The sequence below is a fragment of the Mirounga angustirostris genome, unplaced genomic scaffold, assembly GCF_029215605.1.
Source record: "Mirounga angustirostris isolate CCGP_5_RB_7025 unplaced genomic scaffold, mMirAng1.0.hap1 SCAF_1, whole genome shotgun sequence".
Lineage (NCBI taxonomy): Eukaryota > Metazoa > Chordata > Mammalia > Carnivora > Phocidae > Mirounga > Mirounga angustirostris.
Genome location: NW_026991709.1, coordinates 203,177,807 through 203,193,150, shown reverse-complemented (window position 1 = coordinate 203,193,150; position 15,344 = coordinate 203,177,807). Strand labels below are relative to the sequence as shown.

General features: G+C 50.5%; 1 protein-coding gene and 1 non-coding gene across 3 annotated transcripts; both read left to right on the top strand.

The window, feature by feature from the left end:
• The first annotated feature begins 8,336 nt into the window (after positions 1-8,336).
• RPL18A (ribosomal protein L18a) lies at positions 8,337-11,839 on the top strand. Of its 2 annotated transcripts, none has more exons than XM_045862733.2 (5): positions 8,337-8,475; positions 9,779-9,958; positions 10,586-10,715; positions 11,363-11,472; positions 11,692-11,839. In XM_045862733.2, the coding sequence occupies exons 1-5, from the start codon at positions 8,458-8,460 to the stop codon at positions 11,782-11,784; spliced, it is 531 nt and encodes a 176-aa protein (XP_045718689.1). In that variant the 5' UTR covers positions 8,337-8,457; the 3' UTR covers positions 11,785-11,839. The 2 variants fall into 2 exon arrangements, with proteins under 2 accessions (XP_045718689.1, XP_064454035.1); XM_064597965.1 differs by having other exon boundaries at positions 8,337-8,612.
• Positions 11,088-11,220, top strand: LOC123835046 (small nucleolar RNA SNORA68). Its single transcript, XR_006788605.1, has one exon. It is a non-coding gene; the product is annotated as a small nucleolar RNA SNORA68 (small nucleolar RNA).
• Positions 11,840-15,344: the final 3,505 nt, after the last annotated feature.

Genomic DNA, 15,344 nt, shown 5'->3' with positions numbered 1-15,344 from the left:
GGAGGCAGGAGGCTAGGGCAGCATCCCGGTGAGACCCAGCCCAGTGTCCTTACCCCAGAAAGTAGAGTTTGGGGAATAGATTTTAGAGGACTCTTTCATCTCCAAAATCCCATCACATGTCCTGGCACAAAAATGGCTTTGGCATGTATGTATTTTGTTGACTTTAGTTCGATCACCCACAGACACTTATGGGGCACCTACCAGAGCAGACCAGTACTCTGTGGAGCTGACAGTCTAGTGGGAGAGATGATATTAAATTATTACCCAGGGGTGCCTGGCTGGCTCAGTCGGAAGAGCCATGCGACTCTTGATCTCCAGGTCGTGAGTTCAAGTCCATGTTGGGTGTAGAGATTACTTAAATAAATAAATAAACTTAAAAAAAATTAAACCCAATAATTGTCCCAGTGGCCCCCAGGGCCAGGCTGCTAGGAGAGGCCCTGAGTCTAGGAGGGCTTCCTGGAGGAGATGGCTTTGATACTGAAATCCAAGGACAAGTGGGATTAGCCAAAGAGTGATCTGGAGGTGAGGGGAGCTCCTGCAGAGGCTGGGAGACTGGACCAGGTCACAGTGTTTCTGAAGGGCAGGGTGTTAGGGACTTAGTGCTCTGAGACTTGCTTGGAAGCATCAGTGGGGCTTGTCGGGGGAGGGAGGGGATGAGTATAACCTCAGCCACAGCCGGCTAGGGGCAGGAAGTGCTGCACAGGGACTTAGCTGTAGCATTTTTCTTTTACTTCCCGTGTGGCTTCAGCAGAGAGGAATGCAAACGTTACTTCCATCCCTGGCCCTGAGGTGGAACCCCAGCCCTCCAGGGAGCACAGTGAGTTTCTGGGCCCCTGACAACTCCAGTAGGATGGTCACTGTGGTATTTTGGAGAATGAGCAGGAAGGGAACAGGGTTAGGACAAAGGTGACACCCTCGGCCCCAGAGAGGGGTATGTGAAGCCTCCATCAGGAAGTTTCAGGGAGGCAGAGCCCAGAAAGTTTGCTCAAGAACAAACTGGAGGGGCACCTGGGTGGATCAGTCGGTTGAGTGTCCGACTCTTGGTTTCGGCTCAGGTCATAACCTCGGGGTCCTGGGACCGACCCCCACGTTAGGGTCTACAGTCAGCGTGGAGTCTATTGGAGATTCTCTCTCCTGTTCTCTCTGCCCCTTCCCCCTGCTCTCTCTCTCTCTCTCTCAAATAAATAAATAAATCTTAAAAAAAAAAAAAGAAGAAGAACAAAGTGGAAACTTTAGTGATATAAACATCCCGAATTTTCTGCTGGCAAAAAGCCCATAAATGCAGTCAAAGAATAAACAAATGAAACTGAAAACAAATGTGAACTCATATCGTGGATAAAATATCTTCATTATACAAGCACCTCCTAGAAAACAATAAGAAAATGCCAATAACTTAGCAGGCTATGAACTCAGAAGTCACAGAAAATGAAATATGAATGGTTCTTAAACCCAGAAAAAGAGGGGTACCTGAGTGGCGCAGTCGGTTAAGCGTCTGACTCTTGGTTTCGGCTCAGGTCATGGTCTTAGGGTTGTGAGATCAAGCCCTGTGTCAGGCTCCACACTGAGTGTGGAAGTCTGCTTGCATTCTCCCTCCCTCTCCCTCTGCCCCTACCCCCGCCCCATGCACTCTCTCTCTCTTTCACTCTTTCTCTAAAATAAATAAATCTAAAAAAAATACCCAAAAAACAGAAAAAGATTCTCAGCCTCATTCGTACTAGGAGAAATGTAAATTTCAAGCACAGTGAAACCATATGATCATATCAATGGATATAGGAAAGATTTGACCAAATTCAACACCTATTCATAAAAACTTTTAGCAAAGTAGGTATAAATGGGAACGTCCTCAAACTGATAAGAAGCATCTACAAAAAAAGCTATGGGTAATATTTTACTCAGTGTCAAAGACTGAATTGTTTCCTGCTGAGATTGGAAAGAATACCAGGATGTCCATTTTCACCACTTCTATTCCACATCCCTCTGGAGGTCATAGTTATTACAATGAGGCTAGAAAAATAAATAAAGTGTATAAAGATTGGAAAGGAGGAAGTAAAACTCTTCCTACTTGCAGATGATATGATTATTTATATGTAAAAAATCCAAGGGAATCTATGGTAACTACTGAACTAATAAATTTATTTAGCATGTTCACAAGTTAAAAATATACAAAATTCAGCTGAATTCTTATATATTATATATTCTTTTTTTAAAGATTTTATTTATTTATTTGCCAGAGAGAGAGAGCACAAGTAAGCAGAGTGGTAGGCAGAGGGAGAGGGAGAAGCAGACTCCCTGCTGAGCGGGGAGCCCCACGCCGGGCTCCATCCCAGGACCCTGAAATCATGACCTGAGCTGAAGGCAGACGATTAACCGACTGAGCACCCAAGCGCCCCTATACTATATATTTTTATATAATAGCAAACAACTGGAAAATGTAATTAAAAAATTTTTTTTAATTTTAAAAAAAATCCTATTTGCAGCAGCAGAAAAAATTAAATATCTAGGGGTAAATATATCAAAAGAAGTCTAAGATCTCTGCACTAAAAACTACAGATATTACCAGGCAAAATTCAAGAAGATCTAAATAAATTGAAAAATATACCGTGTTCATTGATTGGCAGAGTCAGTGTTGTTAAGATGTTAGTTCTCATGTCAGGACTTTACTAGGTTGGCAGCAGAGGGGCAGAAGGAAGTATAGAGGGAGAGATGTATGCGGATGTGTTCATATTTACATTGTAATGATAACTGTTAATGTGTGTGCGTCTCTTTGGCTGTACTATAGGAATAAATTGATTCAATGGAAACGTACCTCCTTGCTAATATTTGAATAGTATAGATTGGATAATGAATTCTTTTTAGAAGCATTGTACGTTGTGTACTCTTACTTTGTCTCAGTTTTAATTGAACATTAAGGGAATGCGGTATTTTAATTGTAACTCTGCCAATATCTTTATCTAGAGGCCTGTTGCCATTTTTGTCTTTTATGAAATTTTTGTAGCCAAGAAAGGCAGGATTACATTTTTTTTTTCTTTCAGATGGAGTTGGTGTAGTGTATTCTTGGTTATCAAAATACTCGAAGTTTGGGGACTTTGAAATGGTAAATATTCATGGTGATAAAAAAGCATGATACATAACTGTACAATCTTAATTACATTAAAATACTTACTTATGTAGATACACACATGGGACCTAGAAGTCAGACTGTAAGCTGCTTGTGATTATGGATGACTTTGTTCTTTGCTTCTTGTGTTTTTCAGTTTCCTTTTATGCACATGTTAACTTTTAAAAAATAAATTTTTAAAAACCTAAAAAAAAAAAAAAAGATGTTAGTTCTCCCCAAATTGATCTTTGATTCAGCGGGATTTTTTTTTTTTTTTTTGCAGAAACTGGCACTAACTTTAAAATTTATATAGAATTACAAAGGACCTAGAATAACCAAACTCATTTTTAAAAAATATTTTATTTATTTATTTGTCAGAGAGAGAGAGCACACAAGCAGGAGGAGCAGCAGAGGCAGAGGGAGAAGCAGGCTCCCTGCTGACCAAGGAGCCCGATGCAGGGCTCCATCCCAGGACCCCAGGATCATGACCTGAGCCGAAGGCAGATGCTTAACAACTGAGCCACCCAGGCGCCCCAAGCATCCAACTTTTGATTTCGGCTCAGGTCATGATCTCAGGGTCCTGAGATGGAGCCTGGCACTGGGCTGGTGCAGAGCGTGGAGCCGGCTTGGGAGTCTCTCTATCCCTCTCTCTCTCTGCCCCTCCCCTACTCACACATGCACAAGTGCTCATGCTCTCTCTCTCTCTCTCTTTCTCTCTCTCTCTCTCTAAAAGAAAAAAAGTGGTAATGAACTACTGATACATGCAACAACTTGGAACACTCTCAGAATCATCATGCTGAGTGGAAGAAGCCAAACACAAAGCTTACGTATAACATTCTGGAACATGCAAACTATTTTTAGTGACAGAAAGCAGATCAGGTTGCCTGGCAATGAAAAGTGCAGAGAAGGGGGTGCTGTAAAGGGATGCAGGACACTGGTGGGGTTGGTGATATATGTTCATCGTCTTGACTGTGGTCATGGTTTCATAGATTTACACACTTGTCAAAACTGCACAAAGCATGCACTTAACATATGTGCAACTTAGTCTAACTCCAATTACACTTAATAAAGGTGAAAAGGGGGGGCGCCTGGGTGGCTCAGTCAGTTAAGCATCTGCCTTCAGCTCAGGTCGTGATCCCGGATTCCTGGGATCAAGTCCCTGGGCAGGCTCCCTGCTCAGCAGGGGAGTCTGCCTTCTCTCTCTCTCCCTCTGCCCCCCTCCCCACTCCTGTGCGCACCTGCTCTCTCTCTCTCAAATAAAAATAAATAAAATCTTGGGTTCCTGGGTGGCTCAGATGGTTAAGCGTCTGCCTTCGGCTCAGGTCATGATCCCAGAGTCCTGGGATCGAGCCCCGCATCGGGTTCCCTGCTCAGCGGGGAGCCTGCTTCTCCTTCTGCCTCTCTCTGTCTCTTATGAATAAATAAATAAAATCTTTAAAAAATAAAAATATAAATAAATAAATAAATAAAATCTTTTTTTAAAGAAGTTGAAAAGGTGGGGGGTGGAGAGGAATCACAAGGGGTTGTTTCCCACCTGTTAGACTGACAAAGCTGAAAAGTGTAAGACTTCAGTTTATTCTCAGGGGTCTGCACTGATTCTCATTGCTGCCGTCAGGGGTGGAAATGGCCAAGCCTACAGAGGGAATCAGGCAGAAGCTGAAGACAATGCCCTGGGACCCAGCAAGGCTCCTTCCAGCAAATCAACCTCCCAGGAGTGATACCTACTCTACAGGGCTGTGGATTCATCATGGCATTCTCTGTAACAGCAACCAGACTCAAATGACCCAAATGCCCAGGCACAGGGAATTTGCTGTACAAACTCTGGCCATTCTCAGCACTGCAGAAGAACAGGGCAGCGAAATGCTGACAATGTGGGAAGACCTCCAGGATACTTGGTGAAGGAAAGAGCAAGGTGCACACCTGCCTGGGCAGGAAGCTTTGCTTTGTGTAGAAAGAGATGATGACGATGCGGAGACCCTTTGCAGGGAAACATAAACATAATTACATAACTTGTTCCTGTGGTGGCCACCTGGGAGCCATGGTAGGCAAAAGAGAGAGATAGTTGTCATTTACATTTTCATGCCTGTTGAACTTTGTATTTGTAATAGTGTTGAAAGGTAAGTGTTTAATCAAAAAAGGGAACATATGTAAGCATATGGGATAGGAGAGGAAATAGGAATGAGGAGAGCTGCTGTTCAGAAGTTGACTGTGAACCAAAGCAATCATATTGATCATGAGAAGAGCAAACACATCAAGTGCTCACAAGTGCACTATGGCTTTGCACACAGAGCAATCCATTTAATCCCTGTACCCACCCCAGAGGCGTGGATTGTGAGCCCCCCCTGTGGGGGGGGGCGAGGGGGAAACAGGCTCAGGAGGGGCCACTGTTGGGAAAGAAGAGTCTCCAGCTTGGCTTGCTTCCCCTACTCACAATGCCCTAGGATCCTCCCCCAATTAGGCTGAGAAAAGGGAAATGGGGTCTGGCTCCTGGCTGGGGATGGGGGACGATAGTTGCATGGAGCCTACAGAGACCCCCCCCCTTCCTGTTTATTTTTCTCATATTCTGCTGTGGTGCCTATTCTTCTTATTTCTCTTGTTTTTGTCCATTTCTCCCAACAGTATGTCAGCTCTCACCAGGCTGGAATTCTTGGTTGTCCTGATCACTGCTGTGTGTCCCCAATGCCTGGCACATGGAGGTACTCGAATGAACGAATGAATGATTGGAATGAATGAATGAATGATCGAATTCAGAGGAAGAGCCTTAGGCGATTTGGGAGCAGGAACAATTAGGGGCAGGAGAGGAGGGGCAGGAGGCCAGGGCCGGGGACATGTGGCATCTGGAGTCCAGGGCAGTGAGTGTCTTGGGGGCGTTTGCAGGATGAAGGGACAGGAGCAGAATCTTGGGCCAGTGCATGGAGCCCTGGAAAGATGGAGGTGATGGTAGCCCAGATGGGGAAGGCGGGGCAGCTCAGGCCATGACCGCCAGGGTGGTGATCCAAGCTGGGGTGAGGCCGGGTGTGGCCCAGGAGCCTGGATTAAGAAAGGGCACCTTCAAGGTCCAACGGAAGAAGAAAGACTGGGAGAACAGGGGAGCCCAGGGGTGGCCGGCCTGATTGAATGACCATGAGTGAGAGGGCCTAGCCCAGATCAGTTGACCCAGCTGGGCTCCCTGCTTGGCTGGAGGCCGGGCGGAGGCAGCCAGGAGCAGAGCATCTGGGAGGGAGGGTCAGGGGCGTGGCAGGGGCCAGGGCAGCACTCACCAAGCAGAGCCAAAAAGGGGGGGAAAAGTTTCTTAACAATCTTTAGACAACACCCCCCCCCCTCTCGCCCCCGGATTCCTCTTTCGGCTCCAGCTGAGGGTGTCACCCTGACCCAGGCCTTGGAGATACAAGCGCCTGGCTCCAAGGCTGGAGCTGAGCCTGGGGCCCTTCCTTCCCTCTCCCTACCCCTCCCTTCTCCCTTCTCCTCACCTGCCCTCCCTGCTCCCCCTCCTCTGGCCCCTCTCTGGCCCTCCCAGACTCGATTTGTGCAGCGGGCCTGCTCTCGTTTTCCAGTACCTCTTTCTACTCTCCCACTCCCTGACTGCAGCCTGGGGAAACTGAGGCCTAGCTAGAACAGTTCAAGCACACTGGAGCGCTACAGCCCCAGGGCTAGGGCCCCTGCCTCCCCCAGTCCAAACATTATACGCCATTTAAATCTCATAACTCCAGGAGCTGGGGACTTATTAGCCTCATCTGACAGTTGGGGAAACTGAGGCCCAAAGAGATGATGCGCCTGGGAACTATTTGTGGGTTATGAACTTGTGCCTTCCCCACCCACACTAGTGTGCAGGCTCTTGGCCTCAGCCCGGCCTTCTGCCACCTGGTGGACACTCGCGGCAGTGTCGTTCGGAGGGAGTCGCCTATTGCCTGTGGTCCTGAGCAGGGAAGGGAGTCCAGGGCCGGGAGGAGGCAGGCCTCGTCCCCTGACTACACTCCATCCCTCATCCTCCTCTCCAACCAATTTTCCGATTTTTCAAGAAGGCACTGACTAACTCATTTCCTGCCCATGTGCGAAAAGACCCTAGATGTTAATTCTAACACTCATGAAAAATGAAAGACCACAAAGATAATTCTGTAATTATAAAAGGTGTCACAAGGATGCCTGGGTGGCTCAGTCATTAAGTGTCTGCCTTGGTCATGATCCCTGCTCCGCAGGAAGCCTGCTTCTCCCTCTCCCACTTCCCCTCCTTGTGTTCCCTCTCTCGCTGTGTGTCTCTCTGTCAAATAAATAAATAAAATCTTAAAAAAAAAAAAAAGGCAGCACAAATGCATTTTTTGGTCTCTTAACTGTTTTAAGAAGCAATTGTATGAAAATATATATAAATTACAAAGGAAGTGAGCAAAGTATAGGAATAAGGAAATGACACCAGGTAGTAACACTAATCCACAAAAACAAGTGAAGAGAACTAGAAGTGCAAATGGATAAAATTAATATAACAAACTTTATGAATACATAGTTGCCCTCCTCTATTTTCTCACATTCTTTAACAGCTCTACAATTTTAAGTAACAATTGCCAACAATGTATTGTTAGGTTTGCAACATATATAGATGTAATATGTATAACAATAATAGCACAATAATAACAATGAGACAAAAGGGGGCAGAAGAAATGAATTATATAGGAGTAACATTTCTAAATCTCATTAAAATTAAGGCAGCATAAATTTGAAGGAGATTCTAAATTAAGATGTGTGTGTTAAGCCCTAGAGCAACCACTAAAGAAATAACTTAAAAAATATAGTAGGGTCCCGGGACCTGGCGGGCTCATGGGTGGGGCATGAGACTCTTGATCTCGGGGTTGTGAGTTCAAACCCTATCTTGGGTGTCAAGATTACTTAAAAAAATAAATCTTAAAAGAAAAAATATTAAATATATATAGAAAAAATCATTAAAAGAATTAAAATATTACACTAGAAAATAGTCACTTCATGGAATATAAAGCAGTAAGGAAATAAACAAATTCTACCCGCGAGCATCCCCTGGAAGTGCAACGCTCAAACTACCACCCAGACCTCCCGGGGTGCCTACAACTCCCGGCGTGCCGCGCACGACGCTCCCTTACGCCCATGGTGGAAAGGGAGGGGCTAGTGGAGCTCCCTTTTGTGAGTTGTAGTCTCGCTGCCGAGGAAGGAAGGACTGTGAAAGGTTGGTGGACCTAGAGCCAATGAAAAGGCAAATCTTGTTGAGCGTCGGAAAGAGAAGCCAATGGGCATGCTGCCTCCAGGAGGCGGGACTTCCGGCAACGAAGTCTTGGTGAGCGGCTGCGCGAGAGCGGCCACTTCCTTTTTTGTGTGGCGGCGAGAGCGGAGAGTGCGCCATGAAGGCTTCGGGAACAGTAAGGCGAGCGCGGCGGGGCACGGGGCCGGGGAGTGCAGTGCAGATCGAATCGGGGGCCCCGGCAGGTGGCATGGGCCGCGTAGCAGGAGCGCGCTCTTGGCTGGGTCCCGCGCCGCCGCGCGCCATCGCCCCCAGGTGCAGCCAACATGGCGGCCATTGCGGGCGCCGCGTGGGGAGTCTGGTGCCATGGTCCCGGCCTGCCGGGAAATCGCGGGGGCCGGAGAGGCCGGGTCTCCTTTCCAGGGGAAGGGACAAGTTGCGCGGCTTGGACGTTCCGAACAACGGGACTTTGTCGATTTTCCAAGTCTCGGTTTCCCCATTTGCAAAGTGGACGTGGTGGGAGGAAACGTTAATATTTCTTCCCGGCGGGGTTGTGAGAAGTAGAAGAAAACCGTAAACCCGAGCTGACACGGGGAACTTTATCGCTGTGACTAGTGCTTGGTAAAATCAGAGGGCGCTGTGGCGCAGAGATGGAAGAGCAAGCCCTCGGGAGAAACAGGGTGGGTCCTGTATAGCTCCCCAGCCTCAGTTTCCACGCTAGGAAAGGGGCCAGCTGCATCGGTCCCCTCCTGAACAGGTGGTCCGCGGGGCTGATTAGTCACATGGAGAGGTGGGAGCAGGAGACAAGTTTGCGATATTTGGGGCTATCTCCTCATATTACTAAAATCATGGCGAGTCATTTACGAGGGCGGGTTCTTTGTACTATATTGCAGTGTTTGGGCCTGCCTGACATCTTTGTTTTTGCATCTGTGTAAACAGGTAGAGTCCACTGGGAAGTCCAAACCCCTTTGGGCTGCTGCTGGGAATACTGAAGCAGCTGCAGGTCCCATGGCAGCAGGGCTGGGGAGGGAACTGGATTCTTGTTCTCGTTCTGCCTGGGGTGGGCTGTGAGATCCCAGGCTGGTTACTGTCTTAGGGCCCCAGAGTGAAAGAGGACTTTGGGAAGATGTGAGCTGCAAAGTGGCTGTGGAGGAAGAAGCCTGCAGGTTTAGGCTTCGGCTTTTTTCACAGGAATATAAACAGAAAGAGAAGGACAGCGAGATTGACAGCCCTGCCCAGCTTTCCCGAGCCAAGGCAAAGGGTACCCAGGCATCTTAATCCTCCCACCCTCGATCCTTGTTCTGGGAAGGCTGGGACAGTGCAGTCACCGGGATTCCACATGGATGCCCTGTGATGGGACAGTCTATTTTCGCTCTCCTGATTCCAGTTATCACCAGGCTCGAGAAAGGGAGTAAGGTGAATCTTCACAGTTGCCTCAGGGCTCTGGGTTGGGCCCCACTTCACCCCTGTTTCTGTTTCAGCTGCGAGAGTACAAGGTAGTGGGGCGCTGCCTGCCCACCCCCAAATGTCGCACTCCGCCCCTGTATCGCATGCGAATCTTTGCACCTAATCACGTCGTCGCCAAGTCCCGCTTCTGGTACTTTGTGTCTCAGCTGAAAAAGATGAAGAAGTCTTCGGGGGAAATTGTTTACTGTGGGCAGGTACGGGGAGTCTGAGAACAGGGTGGGGTCTGGAGTGGATTTACACCTTCCTGTGGGGGCATTCCTCACCCCACAGAGTTCCCGGACTTCATAACCCCTGGCTTATTCGCCTGTGTAATTAAGCCCTAGGTTGGGATGGGATGGATACCTCAGTGCCCTTTTCCTGATGAGAGAGCCCAGGGCCCAGGAAGTGTGTGGCTGGCATGCTTGGACACCTTGGCTGAGGCCAGCACCTTGGCTGAGGCCAGCACCTTCGCCGGGCCTCGTGTGAAGTGGGGAGAGGTGCTGTCACCTGGGCACGTTTGCTGTGATGGGCGCTGGGCTCTGCATCATACTGCTGCACTGGGTGGCAGCTGCTTTGGGGCCCAGATAGTCTTGGGAGAGTAGTGTTTGGGAGGAGTTGAGCTGGTGGTCCACATGGGGCAAGTGTGCCGGCCTGGACAGCTGTGTACGCCCTACTGTTGCCGTGGGAATTTGTCCAGGACAGCAGATTGCCTTCCTGCGCTCTCAGATTTGAGGACTGGGAAACAGGCGCAAGAGAGGCCTGGGGCAGAGGATCAGCAAGGGTCGGAGCCGGGTCGAAGCCTGCTCAGCACCCTTGCTTCAGCCAGTGTCTTTGGCATCTAGGTGTTCGAGAAATCCCCCTTGCGGGTGAAGAACTTCGGCATCTGGCTGCGCTATGACTCACGCAGCGGCACCCACAACATGTACCGGGAGTACCGGGACCTGACCACGGCGGGCGCCGTCACCCAGTGCTGTAAGGCGCCGGGTCCTGCGCCCAGTGCCCCACTTAGATTCCTGTTGCAGGCATCTGCAGCCCAGTCGGCCTGCGCCCCTCTCTCCCCGCAGACTGAGGCAGGGCAAATGCCAGAGGCTTCTGGGATTAGGGGGGTGGGGAGTCCAGGGGTGCTCGTGGGGGACACAGAAGAGGTGTTTGCATAGGGGCGGTTGTGGAGAGGATGCTCCAGGTGCATCTTTTTCTGGAACCTGGCAGCAGGTGGACCTTTGGGGTCCATCACTCGTGCAGCTGTAATTCCCACCCAGAGTCTAGCCCAGGCCTTGTCTGTGGGGATCTGGTGCTAGTAACCCCAGGTGCTCCTAGGGCGAGTGACCTGCCAGGGCCCAAACCCAAGCACCTCAACCCAAGAACTGCTGCTTCTCATAGCAGCGGTTTAAACAGAGGTGCTAACAGCAAGTGGATCTCGTCGCCTTTGGGGGGCTGTGGCTGTGCCCCTCAAAGTGAATTTGGAGGTTCTACATGCCTGATAAGCCAGTGCCTGCTGGGGCCAGAGACTATGGCCACCCAGTTCCCAAGTTGGGGTTCCTCTAGACCAGCACTTGATGGGAGGTTTGAGGAATGCCCAGACCCCGGGGTGCACATTCGCCCTACCTCCTTCCCTGCAGACAGAGACATGGGCGCCCGACACCGTGCCCGGGCCCACTCGATCCAGATCATGAAGGTGGAGGAGATTGCAGCCAGCAAGTGCCGCCGACCAGCCGTCAAGCAGTTCCACGTGAGTGCCCTGGGGGCCCTGCTGGGTGGGCTTGGCAGAGGGGGGCTCCCCTGGAACATGGAGCTGGCCCAGCTGCTCCTCTATCCCCCAGCCTTGGGAGCTACAGGGAGGCACTGGGTTTGACGCAGGAGCCTGGTGGGGGGTGGCCACACCTCAGTGGCCCCTGGAAGACAAGGTTGAGAGGCTTCCACCCCCCTCACCCACCTGTCCTTATTGCAGGACTCCAAGATCAAGTTCCCGCTGCCCCACCGGGTCCTGCGTCGCCAGCACAAGCCACGCTTCACCACCAAGAGGCCCAACACCTTCTTTTAGATGCAGAGCCTCCCTGTCTCCAGGTCTGCTCAAATAAACTCTTTGGGAAAACCAAGGTGCTCAGACACTCTTGTTTTCTTTGTATGCCCTGAAGAACTCAAAAGGGCACAGCCAAGCTGTGAGTTCTCTGCTTGGGGAGGGGTCCTCCTCTCTCGAAGTGGGGCCCAGGCACCTGATTTCTCCAGAAGGGGAGCCCCAAGAATGGCAAAGCCCACACCCCCAAGCTCCCTCCTGCCCACTTAGCTCCCCAGGGCTTCATCCAGCAAGGGGCTGTCACGGGCAGGGTCTTAGAGCCAGAAGGCCTGGTTTTCAGCCCCATCAGGTGGCCCTCCCCTGTGAGCTTTGGGATGCCTTGCAGGCCACAAGGTTTGGCCCCTAAACCTATCCCATCTTCCATGTTAGACACAGGCCTCAGCTTTCCCGCCCCCAGCCGCCACGGTTTGGGTAAGATGTGGCCATCAGATGTCAGATGCCTAGAAGAAGTCAGGATGATGGGGTTGGTTTTGGTCCACCTGTGGGATTTCCCCTCTTCCCTCCAGGCTCAGAACCTGTCTTTGGTTCCAGGATCCTCAGAGCAGACACCAGGGGACGCCGGAGAGGGCCATGAGCATGCTCTGCTGTGGTGGTTCCTCCTTTACTAGGTGGGGGCCCCTTGAAGGACTCCCTGATCCTGCCCCAGAAAGTCAAGGGCTCACCATGGGTATCTGTCTCCAGGAAACCACTTGAGGCCCTGGAGAGTTCCAGGCATGAAGCTAACCCCACGCTGGCTGAGCCCCTCAATCAGGAGGCTGAAGCACAGCTAGGAGGGCAGATCTTGGGAAGCGTCTGTCCTTGGTGTGTGACCTTGGCAGCTCTGGCCCACTGAGTGAGTCCTCATCAGAAAGGGCACTCGGCAGATTTACTCAGTTGACGATACTTGGAGTGTGACAACTATAGGCCCTGGGGGCAAAGGTCAATCAAGATCTGCCTTCTATTCCAGAGAGCCATGGAATGGGAAGAAACCCAGGGAGCAAGAAGGCAGCGTGGAGTGGGGGTCTGGGGAGCAGTCAGGCCTGGAGTGTCCCAGGCCAGGGTCCAGCCTCTCTTCCCCCACTTGAGGTGGGGGTGGCTCATTGGCATGATCAGTCCCGGTGGTTTCCAGAAAACCAGATCACTTCAGACCCCACCTATGTTTGGAGAGGTGCCCGAGGCAGAGCTGGGGCACAGCCAGCCGCTTCCCCAGAAAGTCCCGAGGACAGGGTACCTGGCTTCCTGGACCTGCATTGGCTGCTTTGCCCACTGCTCTGAAACAGTTCCTTCCCACCTCCACGCCTTTGCACTTGCTGAGCCTCCTGACTGGACTGTTCCGTTCCAGATCATCACTGGTTTCGCCTCCCTGAAGAATACACACGTGTATTCCAGTGACAGTGGCTTTTCTGTGTCCCTGCTTGGCCCCGGTTCAAGAAGTCAGACCCAGAAAAGGGTAGGGACAGGCTTTGAATATCCTTCCCTTTGTTCGTCCACATGGCGGAAGGACAGTGATAATCTCCTGGGTCTGGCATTCCTAGACCCAGGTTTTTTATTTTTGACCCTGCCAAGATCCCTACCACCACCCCGCAGGCATACCAATTTACTCTCCCAATAGCATTTAATAAGAAGCAAACTTCGATGGCTGAAAAAAAAAATCCCATCTTGGGGATTTATATTTGCCTTTTCTTCTTAGGAAGCAGGCACTTCTCTCAATTTGTTTGGCCTTGGCTCCTTTATGGGGTTGCTGGTCATTTTTAACTTACTGTTTTGTAAAAGCTCCTTTCATGGGCGCCTGGGTGGCTCAGTCGGTTAAGCGACTGCCTTCGGCTCAGGTCATGATCCTGGAGTCCCGGGATCGAGTCCCCCATCGGGCTCCCTGCTCGGCAGGGAGTCTGCTTCTCCCTCTGACCCTCCTCCCTCATGCTCTCTGTATCTCATTTTCTCTGTCTCAAATAAATAAATAAAATCTTTAAAAAAAAAAAACAACCTTTCATATGTGGTGCAAAAACGTGGAAAAAAAAAATACATGTTTTCCCCCAAATATGGTGCAAATTCTTTCTTCCAGGGCACTTGATGTTTTTTAAGGTATATTTTGGGGCCAGGCTAGAATTTTTGAATTTTTTGCCTTGTTGGTATTAATCTTTTATGGCTTAAGGCAGAAACCTCTAGTTGCCCCCAAATACTCCTTCCTCGGTAACAGGATGTCCATATCTAGATGCCACCCACGAAAATACATTTCCCAGCCTTCTTTGCATTTAGGGGTAACCATGTGATATTAGCAGTAGCAATGTGTGCCATTTCCAGGAAATACTCATCTGGCTGGAATATAGGCACAATGTCTGGTGCTCCAGCAGCCATCTTTGGCCATTAAGAAGCCACACTGGAGCAGCAAGGTAGAAGGACTTTGAGTATCTGACCCTGTGTCTGTGTGATGAGAAAAGGGGAGAAGGAAACACCAGTCCTGCTTCGGCTGTAATCTGGAGGCTCTCCTTCGTCACTCGTGACTTGGCCCTGAGGTGGGCCCTAATGGTTGTGCCTGGGGCAGGTCACTACCCACTCAGCTTTAGTTTCTTCCTGTGTAAGGCGGGGTTGGTTCTGGGTGTGGGAAGACTTAAGATGAACTAGAGATAGGATATGTCACCAGGAAAGTGGAAGGTCCCGGCCCCACAAAGGCCCACTGTGCACCCCCATCCCCACCTTGGGTCTTCATCAAGGCTTCATCCATGTTACAGCCTGGGAACCAGGTGGGAGGGCTCTGCCCCAACCAGCCAAAGGGTGGGTTCAGTCCCTTATTGAGGCACCTTTGAACTGAAGATGAGTGAGCGCCAGCTCCCTAACATATCTAGTCATCCACCCACCCCGCCCACGGACCCCTCTACCATGTAACCATCCACCTGGGCATCTCCCCCTCTCCCCCCCACCAAACCCTGCACAGAGCAGTTGCCAGGACACTGGCTGGAGATGGGGACTGCTGAACTGAGCTCTCTGCAGAGATCGTTGAGGTGCGTGAACCAAGCAGAAGAAGAACAAAAACCCGAGATAAGATAATGAGGCCTTTGGTGTGAGGCCCACAAGGCCCCTGCCTCCGGGATCGCTGACACCCCTCTGGTTGGCTGGGTGCTCCCAGGCCCTGTCCCTGTGTTTGTTCAGGTGCCATTCCTGGCAGGACTGGGAGCCCTGGGGGAGAGATCACAAGCTGCCCCTCCCTGTACCCCAGGGGCTCCTGAGTCAGGACTATCTGGCAAGGGCAGGCAGGCACTAAGGCAAGACAAGACAGGCAGGGGCCCCAGAAGACCTGACCTGGATCCTAAAACCAGGAGAGACTACCTGAGAATCATGGAATCCTAGAATCACTGTTGGGATCCTCAGGACTTAAGAATGGTGGACTCTCACAGGAAGCTACAGCACCATTAGTAAGAATGGTTTGCTTTTGGGGCACCCGGGTGGCTCAGTGGGTTAAGCATCTGCCTTCAGCTCAGGTAATGATCCCAGGGTCCTGGGATCGAGCCCCGCATCGGGCTCCCTGCTCCGCGGGAAGCCTGCTTCTCCCT

Coding starts and splice junctions, on each gene's coding strand:
- RPL18A (XM_064597965.1), top strand. CDS start 8,346: ATGGGCATGCTGCCTCCAGGAGGCGGGACTTCCGGCAACGAAGTCTTG. Junction 9,959..10,585: donor AAATTGTTTACTGTGGGCAG/GTACGGGGAGTC, acceptor TTTGGCATCTAG/GTGTTCGAGAAATCCCCCTT. Junction 10,716..11,362: donor GGGCGCCGTCACCCAGTGCT/GTAAGGCGCCGG, acceptor CCTTCCCTGCAG/ACAGAGACATGGGCGCCCGA.